The sequence below is a fragment of the Carya illinoinensis genome, chromosome 9 (genome assembly GCF_018687715.1).
Source record: "Carya illinoinensis cultivar Pawnee chromosome 9, C.illinoinensisPawnee_v1, whole genome shotgun sequence".
Lineage (NCBI taxonomy): Eukaryota > Viridiplantae > Streptophyta > Magnoliopsida > Fagales > Juglandaceae > Carya > Carya illinoinensis.
The window spans coordinates 26,068,989-26,089,106 of NC_056760.1; the positions used below are offsets into that span (position 1 = coordinate 26,068,989).

Consider the following 20,118-nt stretch of genomic DNA (forward strand, 5'->3'; position numbering starts at 1 on the left):
CATGTCTTTGTGGTGAAGTACAACCTTACCCTATTTGTGACATAATTCTCGTCAGAATCCCTTTTCAATGACCTGTATGGATTATTTAATACGGAGTGGCTACCCATGAATTAACCAGACAAAGGAGTGCTTGTGTGAACGCTGCTTCTTCTTCCTACGTTGATCCAAACCCTCTTTTCCTTTATTGTTTGTTAAGTTAGTTATATTCTGACCTTTGTGCCTTCTCGAGGTGGACAGTGCCCAACTCGGTGGGGGATGAATATACCCCTCGATGGTTCTAGATTCTTTGTTTTTGCAATTTTATTTCATATGAGTATTCACATCTGGTGCTCCAAAGTACCATATTCTTATAATTTGAGGTTTATTATATGATTTTGATCAAAATATCCCTACATACGGATCTCTATTTTAGGAAAAATGTTTAGGGAATAAATAGTGATTCTCCATATTTAGGGAATCACTGTTTATTCCCTAAACCATTTTTTATCAATATTTTATTTTAATACATTAAATAAATTATTTTTTCAATCATCTACACTTTTTTATCATACTCAATTTTGTTATAGTTTTAAATAATAATTTTAAAAATAATTTAAATAATTACGAAAATATTAAAAAATTAATTTAAAAATATTATCATACCCACAAAAAAATAGTTTAAATTTTTGTTTAAAATATTTACTAGAGTAATAGTTCAAAGCATAACAAAAAAAATATTGAATAGTTAAGTTTGTAAATAAAAGTGAGAAAAAGTAATAAAGAAAGAATATAGAAATATTATTTTAATATAATAAAATAAGTACAGGAAATGAGACATAGGAAGTTTTTGAAAAATGAGTAAAATTAAAAAAAAAAATTTTAAAAAATATTATTTTTAATTAAATTATAAAAAATTTTACAAAAAATTTAATATGGATGTTCTTATACCCCTACCAAAAACATTACCATATTTATAAAGGGAATTAATAAAAAAAAAAAAAAACTGCCTATATTTTAGTTCTGACCAGAGTGAATTCTTAACTCTTCAATCACCTCGACATCTGTATCGTACTTCAAAAAACCTAATCATGAAATTTCTTGTAATCTTTGATAAATTTCTTGAAGCATGGCAACAAGGATAAGCATAATTTCTATATCAATTAGAGTTATTTTATTTTTAACTATGTTGGTAAAATTTAAACAGTAAAATTTAATTTATAAAATTTAAAATATAAATATTTTAATAATTATCACAATAAAATATAACTTTTCTTAAACATTTTACCTAAACATCCCTTCTCTAGCAACCCTTTCATTTTCTTCCTTTCATAACAAATAAACTTTCACTTTCACCTTTATTATATTATTATAATATATTATATTTTTTTTTTATTTTTTAAATATAATATATAAAAAAATTATATTTTATTATTATTATATTTATATTATTAAAATCAAATGTATTATGTATGTAATAGATGTTAATTGTAAAATATATATAAAAAATTAATTTTAAAAAAATAATAATAAAAAAAATAATAATTCAAAGATACATGGTGTCAGAAGAAAATGGAATTTGTCTTATAAGTATTACTTGACAGTCGAGACATCCTCGTTGTATGCCACGCTCAACGATCATCAGCTCCCAAGAATTACGTCACATTCAAGAAATGGGAGGGCAGCTCCCGTGGATCATGCATCTCCACGTGACAACAGTCAACAAGAGCTATCATTTTCAATTGTAACCCTATATTTGTGTATCTAATAATTCACAATATTTTCATGAGTTCTGCTATTTATTATTTTCAAATACTATATATCATATATTTTTAAAAATTTTTGATTTAATTCTTTTACTTATTATCCATATACTATATATTTAATAAAAGAAAAAATTTAAAATTAAGTATATATAGTATATAGTGTAAAAATAATGAGTAAAATTTTCACTCATTTTAATTTTTAACTCCATACACTACCGATAATATTCCTCAAAAGTCTACAATTATGAACTACACTCAGACATTAGAATATACCTAAAGTTTCCAATTTTTGCGGTTTTTTTTAATTTTTTTAATATTTTTTTTAGTTCCACTCTGAACATGACACCATTTGGGTGCACGTGCACCACCAAACAAACCAGCAAAGGGGTAGTTGGGGGCTTAAATTTGGCGGTAGTTAGAAATTATAAACTAATTCCTTTCCTTACAAAAGCATGGGACTCTCTTCAGGATATTTTTCATTGTTGCTCGAAAAATGGAGAAGAAGATGAAGATACTATGCCTCCATGGATTCAGGACCAGCGGGAGTTTCCTCAAAAAGCAAATTAGCAAATGGGATCCTTCTATCTTCGCTCAATTCGACCTGGTATGTTATGTTAACCCACTGAAAATCTGTTGCTTACCAGCAGCTTTATGCGTTTCTGGATTTCTGGATTTTTCATGTCAATTGAAGTAGAATGGTTCTCTTTGCTTGAAGAAACCACAGCTACGGCTGGCAAGTGTTGAAAACTGGGCTTTTAGGCAGATACGTTGAATTGACATTAAAGAGCTTTATTTACCACATACACAGGTGTTCCCAGATGGTCTTTTTCCTGCCGGAGGAAAATCCGAGATAGAGGGCATCTTCCCACCACCTTACTTCGAGTGGTTCCAGTTTGACAAGGTAAACATCTCTCTGCTGCTGTTTCTAATCAGAGGAACTGAGACAAGGATGCATATTTTTATTTATTTATTTGGCAAAGATAAAAAAAAAAAAAAAAAACAAGTGTATATAATCCCATTGCAGGTCCTGAATGATAACCTCAATTAATTGATTAATTTCAGGACTTCACTGAGTACACGAACTTGGAGGAATGCATCTCTTACTTGTGCGATTACATAACAAGAGAAGGTCCTTTTGCTGGTTTTCTTGGATTCTCTCAGGTATGCATCCAAGCTTGTAATTACATCATTAAGTTAGAAAACAGAGAGTTTTATAATTTGACGTACAACCTTCTCGACCATTTGTTGGAACCTTGAAAGTTTCTTGAATGACTCTAATCCATTCTACTACGCAGGGTGCAACGCTATCAGCCCTTCTGCTGGGCTACCAGGCACAAGTAAGTCTTAACTCTCACTCCATCTTGTCATTCAAATTCACCACATTATATTGAAAGCATTAGTGGGAAATCAGGGAAAGCTGTTGAAGGAGCACCCACCCTTTAAACTGTTCGTATCAGTATCAGGGTCAAAGTTCAGAGACCCAAGCATATGCGAGGTTGCCTACAAAGATGCCATCAGGGTCAAATCTGTACACTTTATAGGAGAGAAGGATTGGTTGAAACTGCCTTCCCAAGAGCTTGCTACCGCTTTTGACAACCCTCTCATCATAAGGCATCCCCAAGGCCATACTGTCCCCAGATTAGGTTGTTTAATCTGCTTAATGCTCTTTCTCAATCTCTGTTTTGTGTGTGTGTGTGTGTGTGTAGCACTGAAGTTTTGGCTGCCTGACTGATCCGGGTGTAATTGGCAGATGAGGTTTCCACAGAGCAGATGCGCAACTTTACAGCAGAAGTAATCCGAGAGAGCATTGAGAAGAAGCATGAACTGGAAAACGGGGAGGTGAAAGTTGATTCCGAGGAGAAAAAACCAGAAGAAACCTGTAAGATCAATAACCAAGAAAAGAGTGCAATGGACATAAACAAGAGGGAACTCGAAATTGCCGAGGCAGTCCAGGCCTGAAAATCTCAAACCTGAAAAATAAGTGTGCTCTTTCCAATAGTTTAGCTCAAATCAATGGATCCAGATTGGTTTGTGTGTGGTGAATGCGTTTTGTTTGGAATGGATTGTCCTCGACTCACATGCCTTCCATGTATAAGTACAATGAATAAAATGTAGCAAGTATTAAAAGAAAAAAAATCCGAGCAATGTGCTTTACATAGGTCTGATGGAGATATTTCAGATGTGCTGTGGGGTCTGAATACAAATCCTACAATCTTTGTTGTCCATTGTTTTATGTAGAGATTTTAGAAGTAAACCGTCTATATACAGTTTATCTGCAGCAGTATACTTATTTTTCCCGTTTGATCAATACCTCAGCACTCCAATAGGTAGTTCAGTTGATCTATATGCCCACATCTTGCTCTGTGGATCAAGCTCCTAAATTTAATAGAATGTATAAAATCATCTCAGAAATTGTGTGAATGATTCACTACAGGCCATTACGATTTAAGCTGAATAACATGGGCAAAAATAATATAATAAGCAGAAGCTGAGAATGATGAGATGCATCCCAATATTGATAATCTAAACACAAAACAGATGCAAAAACAGAGGGATAAGAGAAGAGGAGAAGCAAGAGAAGAGAAGGCCAGGAAGAGAGTAGGAACGTGCCGGGTAGGTGAGGGCGCGGGGGAAGCTCTGAAGATATCATGCATGCTTGGAGAAAAGGGGTTAGGTGAGGGGGACGCTCCTAAGACATCACGTTTAATGTGTTATTCTCAGCAATCTACTCGACTAAACATCAGGTTTAAGAGTGTAAGTTAGCATTTGACCGAGAGTTAAAGCAGCCACGATGCGCACAGTACTACACATAAGCTATCTGTGACGTTTATATCGGTATGCATACTTTTCTATTTCTTACAAGCTATGCAGTACTACACACAAGCTATCAATTCCCTTTGGCCCATAATAGGTCTAAATTTTGGGTTAGAAGCAGTCCAGCTTCAGCAACACCTTTTGAGAGCAACCAAATTCAGCAAACATAAAGCTTTTTTGTTTGTAGGTCTTTACCAAAAAGCTTTATTAATTACAAGAGACCTACTTACTCTGCTACTTACTCCGCCCCCAGAAGTATACGATGAAGTTGGTCCATTGATGTTGCCTTGTCACATGACGGCCACGTCATTGACTTTTAAAGAAACAAAAATCAGAACATGAAATCGCTGCCTGTCCAATTCAAAGGGACAACTTCATCGATACACTTCAGGCTGCAGAGTAATATTTTCCTTAATTAAAAAAGTAGTTTAGTTGTTTGGTAACTATGTCTTTATGTGTTTTTAGGCTATTAAACTTGTCTGGTAACAAAATCATCTAGACACTTTCAAATGTTTCCAAATCCATTACCTTTGTTGTCCAAAACAACTGAAAAATTGATTAGAATTGCCTGCAGAGTTGCACTCATGAATAATCTCTAACCTAACGAGTCATAATTGAAAACATTGGTATGTAGTCCAGGATGTTTGAACCAAAAACAAAGAAATATGATGCTTCTTCCTCAAGGCTTATTTAAAATTGCAGTAGTACTATTGAAAGTCCCATATATCGCAGTATGATCCTCGTCTTTATCTATGGAATGCTGCTTTCGGTAATTTTCTTTCTCTAATTATTTGTGATTAGTTTTTTCTTTAGACATCTAAAAAATAGTGGAAGGGAATTTTTCCTTCAGTCCAATGGCCTAGAATATAGGCCCAAGAATATGAGAGGCCTAGGCTCACCGAGTAGTCCATCAACCCAATCAAGAAGTCCCGGGTGTTTAACCGGATCCAAATATCTGGCCATAATCAGATCCAGATCCGGGTTCTAAAAATTAGGTGGTTATCCGCCCGGATTCATTCAGATTCTAATCCGGGTGGATAACTGGGTTTAATCCGGATATCCGGATTATAACTGGATATCCGGTTTTTATGCATATTTTACCTTAAAACTTGGATATCCGGGTTATAACCAGGTTTAATCCGGTTGTTTTTTTTTTTTTTTCAAAGACTTTAAAACTCAACAAAAAAATATATATAGTACTTAAAAAAAAAATCTGATATCTTGTTTCAATTGCCCAATTTGTTTAAAAAAATAATTTAAACACATTTGATAAGTTTCTAAAAAAAAAAGTAAATTAAAGAACAAAATAAGTAAAAATGCAAAATAGATAATATTTTTGTTTACATCTCAATGCAAAACATAAATTTACAAAGAACAAAATAAATAATAATACATTACAACTAATTAAACTAATATAATGCTGCTACTATTTCAAATAAAAAAAAAAATACAATGCTACTACTCTTCACATCTTGAAAGTTGAATATGGAATTGAGGAAGCTGCACAAGGAACATTGACCAGCACAAGGGGCATTCTAGCATCCTCCAACAACCTGAAATGATCAGCAAATTTCAAGAAATACATCAATCCAAATACACAAACATAATTCAAGTCTAGTTCCCTAATATTTCTTGAACATTGCTTGAGACTTCCATATTCAAGAAATTGTATAAGCAATGTTCAAGCAAGCCATTTGAGTGTTTTATGATCAATGAGTATGGAGGAGAGCAAGGATGGACCAGGTGCATGATATTTGAGGGAGGACAGTGCAGTTTGAGTGCAAATGGTTCCAAAGACAGCAAGGTCTTCAAGAGTCACAGAAATCAAATCAACAGCAATACAAATATATATATATATATATCCAAATAAACAAAAAAAAAAAAAAGATATGAATTAACCATAAAACACAGCTAACATACAAGGCAAAAAATTTAACAGAACTTGCAACATCTGAAGCTATGGATAAAAACCTAAAACAGAAAATCATAGCAGTATTGAATTATTGGACCCAAAAATTTCTATATTGTAAAAAATTTGACAGCTTTTTCCTTTCTTTTGTAATGGCCCAAGGAATATTTCCTTGGGTTCAGGCATTTCATGAAACATTTTGTAAACATGCAGTGGCAGCCATAGAACTTGTAAGAGCAAGAAATAAGGAAAACACAACTTAACAAGACAGAAATTAACCACCATAATCCATATAATCCAAGACCTCAGTTGTGGTGCTATCAAATGCAAGGGGTTTGGCAAATCACAAAGCAATTGGTAACCCATCAAATGAAAAACAGAGTAACGAATGAGAATGTGCTGAAGTTAGAAGATATTATTGCAACGTATGTTCTGTATATATGAGGGTGTATTAAATTATTAATACAGCATTAAGAGCTGAGGCTTTGTACTGACAGTTTGACTAACAAATTTCTTGCAAACGAAGCTAACTTTAACTAGCAAAAGGTAAGAGAATCACACTGATTTGTTAAGTATAAGAAAAGGCAGCAGGCACCCACAGTGGTCTTTACATTGCAATTGCAGAATCCATAAAATGATATTCTCCAGTTTATCACGAGTATCTGCATATCATGATAGAGTTTCCGTAATTACACTAATTAGAGAAAGGAAATTCTTCATCTTCGATTTTGTCATCTTTAATTACACTAATTTTGTGTTACATTATAAATAATTTTATAAAAAAATGATTTGTAAAGTCTTAAACTGTGCAAACTGCCACACGCATTCGTTATGAAAAAATAAACAATCTTGAAACCTACAAAAAGAAAAAAAAAAGAACCCATTTGGTAAAACCACGCAAACTTTCCCAGAAAGAAAAACCTCTCACATAAATAATGGAATCTACTCCTCCAACGCCAACTACAACCGGGACATGAACATTTTAGCTAAAGTCTCCTTTAATATTGGAGCTATTAACCCACTGTCAAAACCTTTTTTTTTCTTTTTTCTTTTTTTCCATTCTATAATCGAACCATAAGCTTCACAAAATACTAAATCCAGAAAATCAAACACAAACCCAAACAGAAACAAAAATCAAATTACAAACCCAAAAAAAAAAAAAAAAATCCAACTAAACCGAGATAGAGGCATAAAAGCGAGACCAAAAGCATTAAAAAGGGAAGATATATAAAGCATAATATAAACATTGGCTTCACAAAATACTAAACCTAGAAAATCAAACATAAACCCAAACAGACCCAATAGAAACCCAGAAAAAGGAATCCACCCAAACCGAGCTAGAGATAGAGACACAGAGAGAGAGAGAGAGATTAACATACCTTAGGTTTCGAGACAGAGACAGAGACAGATTTGCTGAATCGCAATGGTTACTAATCGGCACGGCTAGAGTTGAGAGACGAGCGTGAGAGGAGTGTTCTGACTTCTGAGTGAGATCCGTTCGACAATCGACATGGTAGAGGAAATAAAATGTAAGAGAACGGTGTGGTTTTCGGCAAAGAAAACTAAATCACGAGTGTATAACCTGGTTACAAATTACCAGGTTATAAAACCGGATCCGTGTTTATAACAACCTCCCGGGTGTAATCTGGACGGTAATCCACCCGGATTCACCCGGATTCGGATTTCTAGATCGGACCGGATAAAAATCTGGTCCGGATGCACACCCCTACCCCCAGCCTTGGAACAAAGGGTGCCCTAGAATTCAAAAGCATGGGAAACTCCCATAACGTAAAGAAGGAACATGCCACCTTGATACCCTCATGCGGAGCCTAGTTTCATATAGCCCTGAATGGATAGGAAAGCAAGAATCGTGGAGAGCCCTTGATATTTTGACAAATAGCGAGGGGGGAGACCTGATAGTGTGAACCTGAGAGGTGAGCGGGACAAGGAGCCATGCCACATTTATTCCACCACCCCAAGGAGCCTCGCCGCATTAAAGGAATTTGACTAAAGAGAATGCTGATGGGAGAAATCCTCCTCACACCAGGCATGGTAGTTGATCCTAGGAATCGGGTATAAAAGATGAATCCCAAGCACTAGAAACTCTCTCTAAACTCTGGATACTCTTGCACTAAACTCTAAGATGATACTGACTTTGGCATCGAAAACTCCCTGGCCACCATCACAGCCCTTGTCTCGTAGTGTTTTCTTTATGTCCACATGCCTAAGACCGAAGACCCAAGCTGTTGAGAGCATAGTCCAAAGATGTGCGAAACATGACGTTAACAGTGGCACCGTCTATGAGATCATCATATGATTTCACGTATCTTTCGTATGCCTGCTAGAACTCATTGTTAGGTGACTTGGGGGCGGGATGAAGTAATATCAACAAACATGAAAGCTAGATTAGCAACAATGGAACAGCTAGTGGAAAAGCTGGTTGTTGAAGTGGGTACCCTCCGAAAGGAGAACGAGTCACTCAAGGGAGCCACCAATAAGCCAGGGCACAATGTGGAACCCAGCAATAGCGAGCACATTGGGTCAAGAAACGCTGGAGGAGAAGGCGAAACAAAGGATGAGAAGAGGAATATGCATAAAGAACTACGTAACCTTAAGGAAAAATATAAGGAGATGGTGAGGAAGATAGGCACCTCGTCATTGGTGGACAAACTACTTACTAGCTCGGGCCTGCTGTACAGTGAAGAGGTGATGGTGATACCCTTACCACCGAAGTTTTAGGTCCCCTTCATAGAAATGTATGATGGGACCATGGACCCTTTTGAACACTTGGAAACCTTCAAAGCACAAATGACTCTACACGGTTTCCCAGGGAAGGTGGCCTATAGAGTCTTCTTGCTGACTTTGAAGGGATCGGCGAGAGTGTGGTTTGGGTCCTTGGTACCTAGTTCCATAGCTAGTTTCGAGGACCTGGCCCTACTGTTCCTTACACAGTTTATGACGAGTAGGAGAAGAAGGTGCCTTGCAACATACCTCCTCAGCATCACACATAGGGGAGGACGAGAGACTGAAGGCATACCTATCTAGGTTCAACAAGGAGCGCATGAAGGCAAATGATCAAGATGGAAAGGTCACCTTGGTAGCGATCTTGGGAGTATTATGATCCCAATTCATGGAAAAGATGGTCATGAGAACCCCTGCTACATTGCGGGAGTTCATTAATTAGGCTGAGAACTTCATCAATGAGGAGGACACGCTCCGCGCTCTGACTGAGCCGAGGAAGAAAGAACTGGAGTGGGCAGACAAGAAGGGGAGTGGGTTACAGTCGTGGCACCATCTCCAGGAGCTTCAACGTGAAAAGGCTCGGGTGAAGGTGTACCCTCCTCGAAAGAGCTGAATCCTTTTACGAAGTCCCCAAAAGTATCCTAGAAGACTTGGTCCTCAATTGTGGAATGAGCAGTGGAGGTAGATGAAGGGATTATCACCATGTCCGCCTAGGGAGGCGGCTCAACCAAGGCTGATTGTCATGGGGCTTGCTTCAGGAGAGCTCTCCAGAAATGCATTCTAAGTGTATTAGCTAACTAAGATAGTTCAAGCGGCCCCGCAGGCATGGTAGATGCCTCTGAAGCGACGATCGACACTGACTTCACAACTAAAGCCACGACTAGAGAATGAGTAGTTAACGCACCAGGGTTGGTCAGGTTCTCTCCCTCCAGCCTACACATAGGATTTGAGGGAAGCACTTGAGGAGCTAGGTGCCGGACAGGCATCGTGGGCTTTGGCCACCCCACTTTGACTGACTTCAACGACTATCCTAGAGGGGGTTAAGAAGGAGGCTTGGGGTTGTTGTTTGCCATGACCCTCTTTGCGCAGGGTTTCTTCCCCTTGCCTTCGACAAGAGGGTTGGGAAACACTTCCTAGTCAGGGCAGCTGATAACCAAATAGAAATACTACGGTCAGCGTAAATGGTGTGGCTGAGGGGAGGTAGATGCATCGCTATGTTCTTCTCCCCCAAAAGAGTTTCCGAGACAACGGTGGTTGGGCTCCTTGGTGAAGGCTATACGACGCAGCTCCTCAGGAGCAGCTGTCTGTCACACTATTTTGTCATCAGGAACGACACCCCACCACGCCTTGATAGGGAACTTAGTGCAGTTAATCTGCTTGACGGGATATTCTCATCCCCGACCCAACATGAAGAAGAACTTCTTGGTCCAGTCCTTGACCTTGCGATACCTCTACCAATATGATGAGGGCCTTCACCACCATGAAACTACAAATATTCCTGGCATGCCTTATAACATTATGGGTCAAGAGGAACTCACAGCTAGTCAAGTCGGCATACTCTGGGTTAGACTTCAACAGTGCGCGCAGCCAAAAAATGCAGCAACACATCAAGATCCGCTAAGCATTCAAGTGAAGTTGGGACAGAGCCAACTCGAGATGGTCCAAAACTTTGCGAACAGGGCTAGGGAAAGGCAACCTTAGCCCACAGGAGAACATGCTAGGGAAGAGGACAACGAGCAAGGTGGAACCATCGGCATCGACGACCCCTTCTCGCAGCCTAGGTACCTAAAAAATTCACATATTCGGGACATGGTAGGTGAAAATCAGAGATAGTAGGAACTCACGGGCAGCTTCAGAGTGCCAATGATAACCGGCGTGGCCTTGCTTCAAAGTAGGAACCTCAGGCATATCTTGCTCCCTAGAGATCGTGGGTTAGCAGTCTTCTTAGCAGCCATTGGAAATAAGGATGAGGAAGGAGATGAATAAAGGAGAAATCGAGCATAAAAAAGCAAGGTCACTGGGACACAAGGAGAAGGCAAATGAAGTAAGAGGGGAACGACAAGGACATGACAAAGCTTATATATAGGAGCAGCGGTTGGCTTTCCAACTTTCATGAACTAGACTTGGAAAATGAAGTGGTTCGAATCCCATAGGACACGCAGCATGACACAAAGTTTGGGGGGAGCCATTTGACAATCATCAATGCGGAAGGGACTAAACAGCCGCAATCAAGTAGCAAAACCCAACAGTCGAAGAGTGAAGCGTCGCTTGTTGCACCAAATGACGAAAGGGAGCCCAAGGGCCTAACACATGGAGGAGTCGGGAGTCAAAAGAGTCACCCCACTTAGGAGGAAAGGATACCAAGCGATGACGGGTGTGTAAAGACATCATAAGAGGAAAGAAGAAATTCCCATCGGACCAGTCCAATGAGAATTTGAGAGGATAAGGGGATTTCTCCCCTCGGGCCAATGGCCTAGAATATAGGCCCAAGAACACGAGAGGCCCAGGCCCACTGAGCAGTCCATCAGCCCAATCAAGAAGCCTCCAGCCTTGGAACAAAGGGTAGTCCATGAATTCAAAAGCATGGAAAACCCTCATAATGTAAAGAAGGAACACACCACCTTAACACCCTATTGTAGAACCTAGTCTCACGTAGCCCTAAGCGAACAGGCAAGCAGGAATTGCAAAGAGCCATTAATATTTTGACAAACAGGGAGGGGGGAGACCTGATGACATGAACACGAGGGGTGAGCGGGACAGGGAGCCAAGCAGCATTAAAGGAACTTGACTAAAAAGACCACTGAGGGTTCACATCCTCCTGAAATTGGGCATGGGCAGTGGACCCTAGGAACCGAGTATAAAAGGTGAATCTCTTGGTACTAGGAACTCTTTCTGAAGTCTCGATACACTTGCACCAAACTCTAAAATGATACTGACTTTGGCATCGGAGACTCCCCGGTTACCACTATGGCCCTCATCTAGCAGTTTTTTCTTTGTGTTTACAGGTCCAAGACTGAAGACCTGAGTTGCTAAGAACCCGGCCCAAATGCCTGCGAAACACGATGTTAACAAATAGGAAAATGTCATGATACTTATTATTTTACTAATATAATCATATATGATGACATGTCAGCTATTGAAAATGGTAAAATTTTAAAATTCAAAATTTAATACTTAGATTAAAAAATAAAATGCTAATAAAATGAATTGCTACCATAGTTTTGTATTTCATTCCGTTCTGACTGAAACGACCAGAGTTTTCCGTTCAGATGTAGTACCCAGTACACTATACAATGTATACATCTCCCATTTCATTCTAAATTTTGGCCCGTCCTAGTCAATTTCGAACTACATTCCTTTTTGGATTGTTTAAATGAGAATTTTGTAATTTTTGTGTTTGGATGACATTTTTGTAAATCTCAAATTTAGATGGCATTCATATAATTTGAAAATCTAAAAAGAAATTATGTAATTGATTTTTTTGTAGCTTTAAACATGTCCCCTCATTCTCTCTCTCTCTCTCTCTCTCTCTCTCTCTCTCTCTTCAAATCTCATTATTTTTAATAATTTCTCTACTCTTTATTTTTTCTTTGTATTTTTTTGTGTCTCAACTCAAATTTGTGATTTTTTTAATATTATCTTCTAACACCAATATCTCTATCAGTTTCTTATTGTTTTCTATGTATATTCATGAAATTCATATAGCATACATACTTATATATATGTATTTCTTTTAATAATTATAAGTTTATACGTATAGCTAATCCTGAAATGGTACATTGGAATGCATTGGTACTAGGACCATTCATCTGGGCCGGATTTTTTTTCGAGCCCAGTTCGGAACCCGGATACCCGGATTTCGGTTCTAGGTTTTGGCCTGGATTTAATCAGGGTCGGAACCCACATAATTAAAACTAGATTTATCCGGTCTGAACTCGGGTATGAAACCCAGGTTCCATATTCATAATCTGGTTAACTGGGTTGGTATATAATGCTTTGTTTTAACTCACTCGTCTCCTGTCCTCTCTCTCTCTCTCTCTCTCTCTCTCTCTCTCTCTCTCTCTCTCTCTCTCTCTCTCTCTCTCTCTCTCTCTCTCTCTCTTACAGGCAAAACCCTAGCCACCGTATCCTTCGTTCTTCTCTCCTCACCAATGAAAATGAGTATGCCATATCTCACCAATTAAAATCAAAACCTTCTCTCTCTCTCTCTCTCTGTCTGAACCGTAGCTTTGTTATGTGCATATTTTCAACCCTAACAAGCTTCCTCTACTCGAGTGCCAAAACCCTAGGATTTTGGCTGCCGTCTCTTTTTCACCGTCGTGTTTGTCTCGATCGCTGGTGAGCTTTTGGTAAGTCTCTCTCCCGATCTGTGAACAATGAATATAAATGTGGTAGATCTAGTGATTTGGTGAATTGGGTCTCGTAGATCTAGTGATTTGTCGAATGGGATTTTTGGGCGAACTTGTCGATTGGGTTGCAATATATAGGTAGACAAAAAACAAACCCAGATAGAAATAGGGTTACTGTGGTGGTTCTGTTCTCTATGTTAGATGTGTTTCTGTTCTCTGTGGTGGCTCATCTATAAGAGTGTTTGCCAATGTTCCAGTTCAAGTTCATGTTTGAAGCATTTTTTAGGGTTTTTTCTTTTCTTTTATTACTTTTTTGATTTGAGGATTATTTGGGTATGTTTTGATGATAATGTTTGAATGTAAAAGATTTAAGGAAATATTTTTGTGGGTCAGATCTGTGCTAGCATATTTACTGTGACTTTCGAGATTGTTACTTTCGAGAGATGCACTAGCTTGGCATCTTGTAGCCGTGTTAGTCTACCCATCACCATGCACAGCCCCACATCTAACAGAGCACAATAGCTTATATTCTGACGTGGTATGAGGCTCATACAATACTCATAATACTGGATCAGTAAAATTACTTGTTAGTTTTTTTTCTTGTCACTAATGAAAATTAATTAATTTAAAAGTATGCTTTACTTAATTTTAGTTTGCACGAGTGCTTGTCCATTTTCTTTTCAAGTTCTGTAGCAATTGAAATGGGATGTTTTGTTGCTCTTTAATACAAATACATGCTTCCTTCACATATGATACTTCCTTCCTTGACAATTTGTTCACCTAATCAACCAGAATTAATTAATATTGATGTGTTTGGTATACTTCCTTGACAATACATAATTAATGAAAAATGTTTGGTATACACACAGATTAATGTATCTTGATGTGGCATGTCAAATTATAAAGCTCGTCATTTTGTAAATTTACATTTGTAGGATTAATGTGTATATCTAGATCTTCTCTTTGATTAATATACAAGATTTATATAGTTTTTTTTTTTTTTCCATTCAGTGAGGTGGAAGTGAGACTGTTTCTTGGAACATACTCTATTTAAATGTTGTGTATGGTCTACTACACTACTTGCTTTTCACTGACATTTACGTTGAAAGTGAAAGAGGTCCCTCCATTCTGAAACTATGCTCTTAGGCTTTAGTTAAAGTGCATACATGTCCTGAGGCATGTTTACATGTGCTAGTGAAATTTACTTTTTTTCATTAATAATGAGTTTCTCTTTTGATGAACTGCAGTGGATTTGTGAGTGAATTGCTTGCTAGTGGACCTGAAGAACCCATTCCATCATCTATTTTTGTTTCGGAAAAGTTAAAAGATTTGTGAGTGAAGATATTCTCGATCACTCTGTTTAATGACACATGTATTTGTATTTCTTTATTAGTTATACTAATTGTGATTTTGTTTGAGTATTCCATCATGTTTGTGTATCCCATTTTACGTTTATGTTCATAAAAAACTATTTTCCCTCAAGTTTTCTTCATTTGATAATGATTATAAAAAAATATTATATAATTTGTTGACATTATTTCCTTTTGAATGGACATGCAAGTGTGCTATAGGAAATTGCTATAGCTTGCAAAAAGACCATAGATATTTAATTTTCATGGGTCGTACAGTAAAATAGGACAATTAGATATGTAATTTTCATATATTATAATTTTGTGTTTTTTAATATAATATATAAATACCAAATAATGTAATATGTAGGGAATTGCATTATGTGTTGCATGCATTTTACATGATAAATATTGATTTTTTTTAATGCATAGAAATTTGTTGTTTCTAACTTTAGTTATTTTTTAAATAAAATTTAGTTTTCCATTTTGATATATTTTATTATTATGGACAATGTTCAACATGACTTTAACAAAATTTAATTATATTTTGGCTGTATATATTAAAAAAATTATGCTTTTCAATATTTCTTTTGAAAAAATTGTGGTAGAATATTGGCTTTTAGATTAAAAAATATATATATGCCTTTCAAGTTTTTAACATTATCATTTTCTTGAAAAAATAATATGCGTTTCTATTATTGAAAAAAAGAAAAAATGGGTTGATTCCGAAACCCAAATTTCCGGGTTGTAAAAACCTGGATTCACCCGGTTTTCGGTTTGGGTTATAATCCGGACTAACCCAGTCCGGATTTAAAACCTGGGTTCTAGGCCTGGTATACTCGGGTTCTCGGTCCGGGTACACCCCTAATTGGTACCAAAATGTTCTGTTACAATACTTAAGCTAGAATAATCATCGAAACAGAATTTAAAACACTAGTTACTACTCAGTACATATAATATTGTGCATAAAATTGTACCTATGTATAGCACTAGTCCTAAAAAATATATGTTTGTTCAATTCAAACAAAAAAAAGGTGCCTTTGCTTATTGTACAAGTCTTAGTCTTGTCTTTCTATTTGCTGATTTACAGTTCAATAGGTATGTCCTCTTATAAAAATTAGGGTGAGATTGTAAGTTTTAACTCTAATAGAAATGTCATCACTTTATAAAAAAAATCTGAAAAGACCAGTGATCACGACTCATGAAAAGTGTACATTCTTCATATTTTACCATGAGAAATTAATATCATCTCTTTCTGATTTAGACTTTAATTACCAACTTGAGCCAACCACTTAACTATTTTGCCTCATTATTATGAGTAATATGACAACTCAAATACCTGTTATGATCATTAGGATAATATCAACTTCGTTACGTATTCTCTTGATATTTTCACATGCGTATTCCCTACACTTAATTTTTATATGCTTATTCCATAATGAGTAATATAACTACTCAAATTTTGATAACCACTCATATTTTGCTATTTAATATTTAATGAGTAATATAAGGAATAAATATACATTGTGGGCAAATAAATACTGCTAGCTAGGAAATCCAAAGAACCATCGGGAGAAGTTCATGTGATGCTAGGCTAGGAAATGTTGAAACTCAAGCGGTGCCCGCCTGTCCTTTAAATGCTCGGTACAACATCCCTCAAACACGTAATCTCAAGTGCATAAGATGATTAATTCATCACTAGTAGCATGTTTCAACTAACGTTAAATGTAGTTCTCACGTGTTCCTACTAACGTTAAATGTAGTTCTCACAGTAGTCACTCTGCTTGTCATCAACAACACTACCCACAAGATCTTGATCGACAATGGAAGTTCAGTAGATATCTTATACTGGGATGAATTTAAAAGATTGGGGATTGGGAAGGATAGATTGTGACTAGCACCCATACTGTTGAAGTGGTTCTTAGGAAAATAGTGTAACCCATTGGTACCATCGTTCTGCCCTTCACAATGGGAACTAGACCCTACACTACAACTGTGATGGCAGACATGATCCTAGTGGTTAGAGCCTATTCATCTTACAATGCAATCATTGGTGCCCCAAATCTGAACAAGATGAGGGTGAACACATCAACCTACCACTTGAAGATGAATTTCTCGACAGAGGCAGAAGTCAGGGAATTTGGAGGTGAACATGTGCTGACATAGGAATGTTTTGTCCAAGAGCTAAAGAACAAAGGGGAAGAGATTTGCACCATTTAAGTAGAAGGTGTGAATGGAGATGCCACTTGAGCTTAGCAAGTGATTAACAAAGACTAGGGATGAGAACAAATTAAAGCAAGGCAAAGTGACCAAGCCTTTGGAGTTGGTTGCCCTGTATCCTGGGCAACTATATGTTACCATGAGAATAGGAACGTGCATAGGAATATATTAGCATGGAGTCACGAGGACATGGTAGGGATAGACCCAAAGGTAATAGAGCATCACCTCTGCATTAACCCTACAACAAAGAAAGTGAAGCAAAGGTAAATAAGTTTCAAAATTGAGAAGTATGAGATGGTAGCAGAAGAGGTAGAATGCTTACTAGAGACGAGGCTGATAAGAGAGTCCCACTATCCAAAATGATTGTCAAACATTGTGTTAGTGAAGAAAGTGAATGGAAAGTAGCATATGTGTATAGACTTCATAGATAGACCTTGTCCCAAGGATAACTTCCCCTTGCCATAAATCAATCTAAGAGTAGACTCAATACCAAGGTACAAGATGTTAAGCTTCATGGATGTTGACTCAAGGTATAACTAGATCAGACTCTATGAGAATGACCAAGAGACGACATCCTGCATAACGGAAAAGGGGATCTATTGCTACCAAGTAATGCCATTCAGCCCAAAAATAGCAAGTTTGATGTACAAAGGATGGAGAACCTAACGCTCAAAAGACAGATTGGCCCAAATTTGGAATGTATGTGGACGACTTGCTTGTCAAAAGCAAGGACAACGGTCAACACTTAGTGAATCTGAGAGAGACCTTTGTTGTACTAAGGTAATACAACATGAATCTCAACTTGGCCAAATGTGCATTCAGTGTAGGTTTGGGAAAGTTTATAGGTTTCATAGTATTAGAAAGAGGATTTGAGGCCAGCTTGAAAAAAAATCAGGGCGATTATTAAAATAAAATCGCCCAAAAATATGAATGAGGTACATAAACTAATTGGCAGATAGTAGCACTAAATAGATTCATGTTGAAGTTGATTGACAAATGTCTCTCATTGTTATGGGTGTTGTAGAAGACCCAAGAGTGGGATAGTGACTAAGACATTTTTGCATCTGAATTCGATGTATCTAAGCTAACCCTCCTCAAGTCAAACAAAGCCTAGTGAAACACTTTACCTCTACTTATCAATTTTGCCCGAAGTGGTAGTAGCAGCAACACATAGGTTGAGGCCCTACTTTCAGGCTCGTAGAGTAAAAGTGTTGACTGAGGCCCAGCTGAATAAAGCCTAATATCGGCTGGATAACTCTGGCAGGCTAGTCAATTGGTCGATCGAATTCAACGAGTTGGAGCCCAATTAGCTACCAAAGAATGTTTTGAAGGGTCAGATCATGACATATTTCATTGTCGAGTTTAGCAACTTTCCAAAAGAACTACCGAAGGCAACAAAGGAAAGTCTTTGACAAGTATTCATTGACAACTCATCCTGCAGTAGCGGCAAGAGAGTGTGCCTCTACCTCATAATAGAGTAGGGAGAAGAAATCAATTACGCAATGAAATTTGAAGTGATCACCAATGAGGTGGAGTATGAAGTACTACTGGCCAGACTCACATAACAAAAGGTTTAGGGGCAAGTGAAGTCCAGGTGTAGGCAAACTCCCAGCTGATAGCTATAAACTAGGTGACAGGGGCTTGTTTAACAGAAGGGAATAGATTGACACAAAACTAATAGCGGTTGTGGTAGTAGCGTAACAGATTCCATTACTTCAACATTTGATAAATACCACAGGAAGAAAATTGGCAATCAGGCAAACTCGTGCACATAGCCTTAGGGATGGAGGAATCCTTTCCTTTGCAGGACATGATAACGACATAGATGCTGGAAACCTCATCTGTTGGGGCTGAAGTGTTGAAGATAAAAGCAATCATTTCTGATCAGTGAGTGCAAAATGTAGTAAAGTATTTAAAAACAGGGTCAATATCTAGGATTATTTTCATAAGCTTGACGTATCTTAACTAAACTTTAAGAGACAATTATATGACTTTAATATTTAATGAAAGTATACAATAGATCTTTCATTTACCATAATAGTCTCATGTTTCAACTATGCAATTGCGACTTTTTTTTTTTTTTAATTCGCCAATTAAATGACACTTACAATCTTATGATAATTATTGAGAGCATCTATTCCTTTTATTTCTACTACATTGTATCCTTCTACAACACGTACTCGTCATCTGTAGTGATCATCGACTTTTGTATCTCTTTCATATTTTTCCGACCAACAAGTTTTGCAAAGTTGTGATTTCTTATTAGCGGCTCACGTCATTTCCATTTATTTCAAACTTGATAATTTCTTAATTCATATCTCTAGTCGCAAATGCAAACAATAGCGCTTAAATAATATCATCAATCACAATGCTTAGTTCTTAGAACAATTTGTAAGTCTATAATTATTAATCATGCCTAAAATTTGCTTAACAGACCGGCTCGCGATGGCGATTCTGGTTTGGATACGGTACTCTTTGCATTCATCCATAACATGAATAATAAATAAGCGAAAAAAATAGAAAGATACACAAATTTACGTGGTTCTGCATAATCATGCCTACGGCTATGGGTAATTGTTTTGAGGGTGAAATCCACTCTAATGGATGATTTAACAATCTATCATAGCTTCACATATCTTACATTAATACAATAGAGAACTAGTCTAAGCAGAAAGAAGTTGTGGTGAGTCTATGCGTAGGAAGCTTTTGTAAAGAGATTTTATGGTGAGAACTTGTCTTCTAAGTTTGTAGAGAGTCGCTGCCTTATATAGAGATTTATTTCTTTAGAGTGATTGGGTTCAACTGGGCTTGTGAAGCACTTTCCTTTTAGAAGTATGAGTTTATTTCTTTTTAGGAGTCTGAGTCTCTTTTCTTGTAGGAGTATGACTCAATTTGTCCTATCTCTTCTTAACTTTATCTCTTAGCTTGACTTTCGATTTTATCTTAAAGTTCAATTATAGACGGCTAAAAAATCATGCTCATATTCATTTGTG

The 20,118-nt window shown here is 37.0% G+C and overlaps 1 protein-coding gene across 1 annotated transcript; it reads left to right on the forward strand.

Annotated features, from left to right (window-relative positions):
• Positions 1 to 2,164: 2,164 nt before the first annotated feature.
• Positions 2,165 to 4,020, forward strand: LOC122275141 (dihydrofolate reductase-like). Its single transcript, XM_043084101.1, has 6 exons — positions 2,165 to 2,346; positions 2,551 to 2,643; positions 2,805 to 2,903; positions 3,038 to 3,079; positions 3,154 to 3,385; positions 3,493 to 4,020. Exons 1-6 carry the CDS (start codon positions 2,236 to 2,238, stop codon positions 3,699 to 3,701), a joined length of 786 nt encoding a protein of 261 aa, XP_042940035.1. The 5' UTR covers positions 2,165 to 2,235; the 3' UTR covers positions 3,702 to 4,020.
• Positions 4,021 to 20,118: the final 16,098 nt, after the last annotated feature.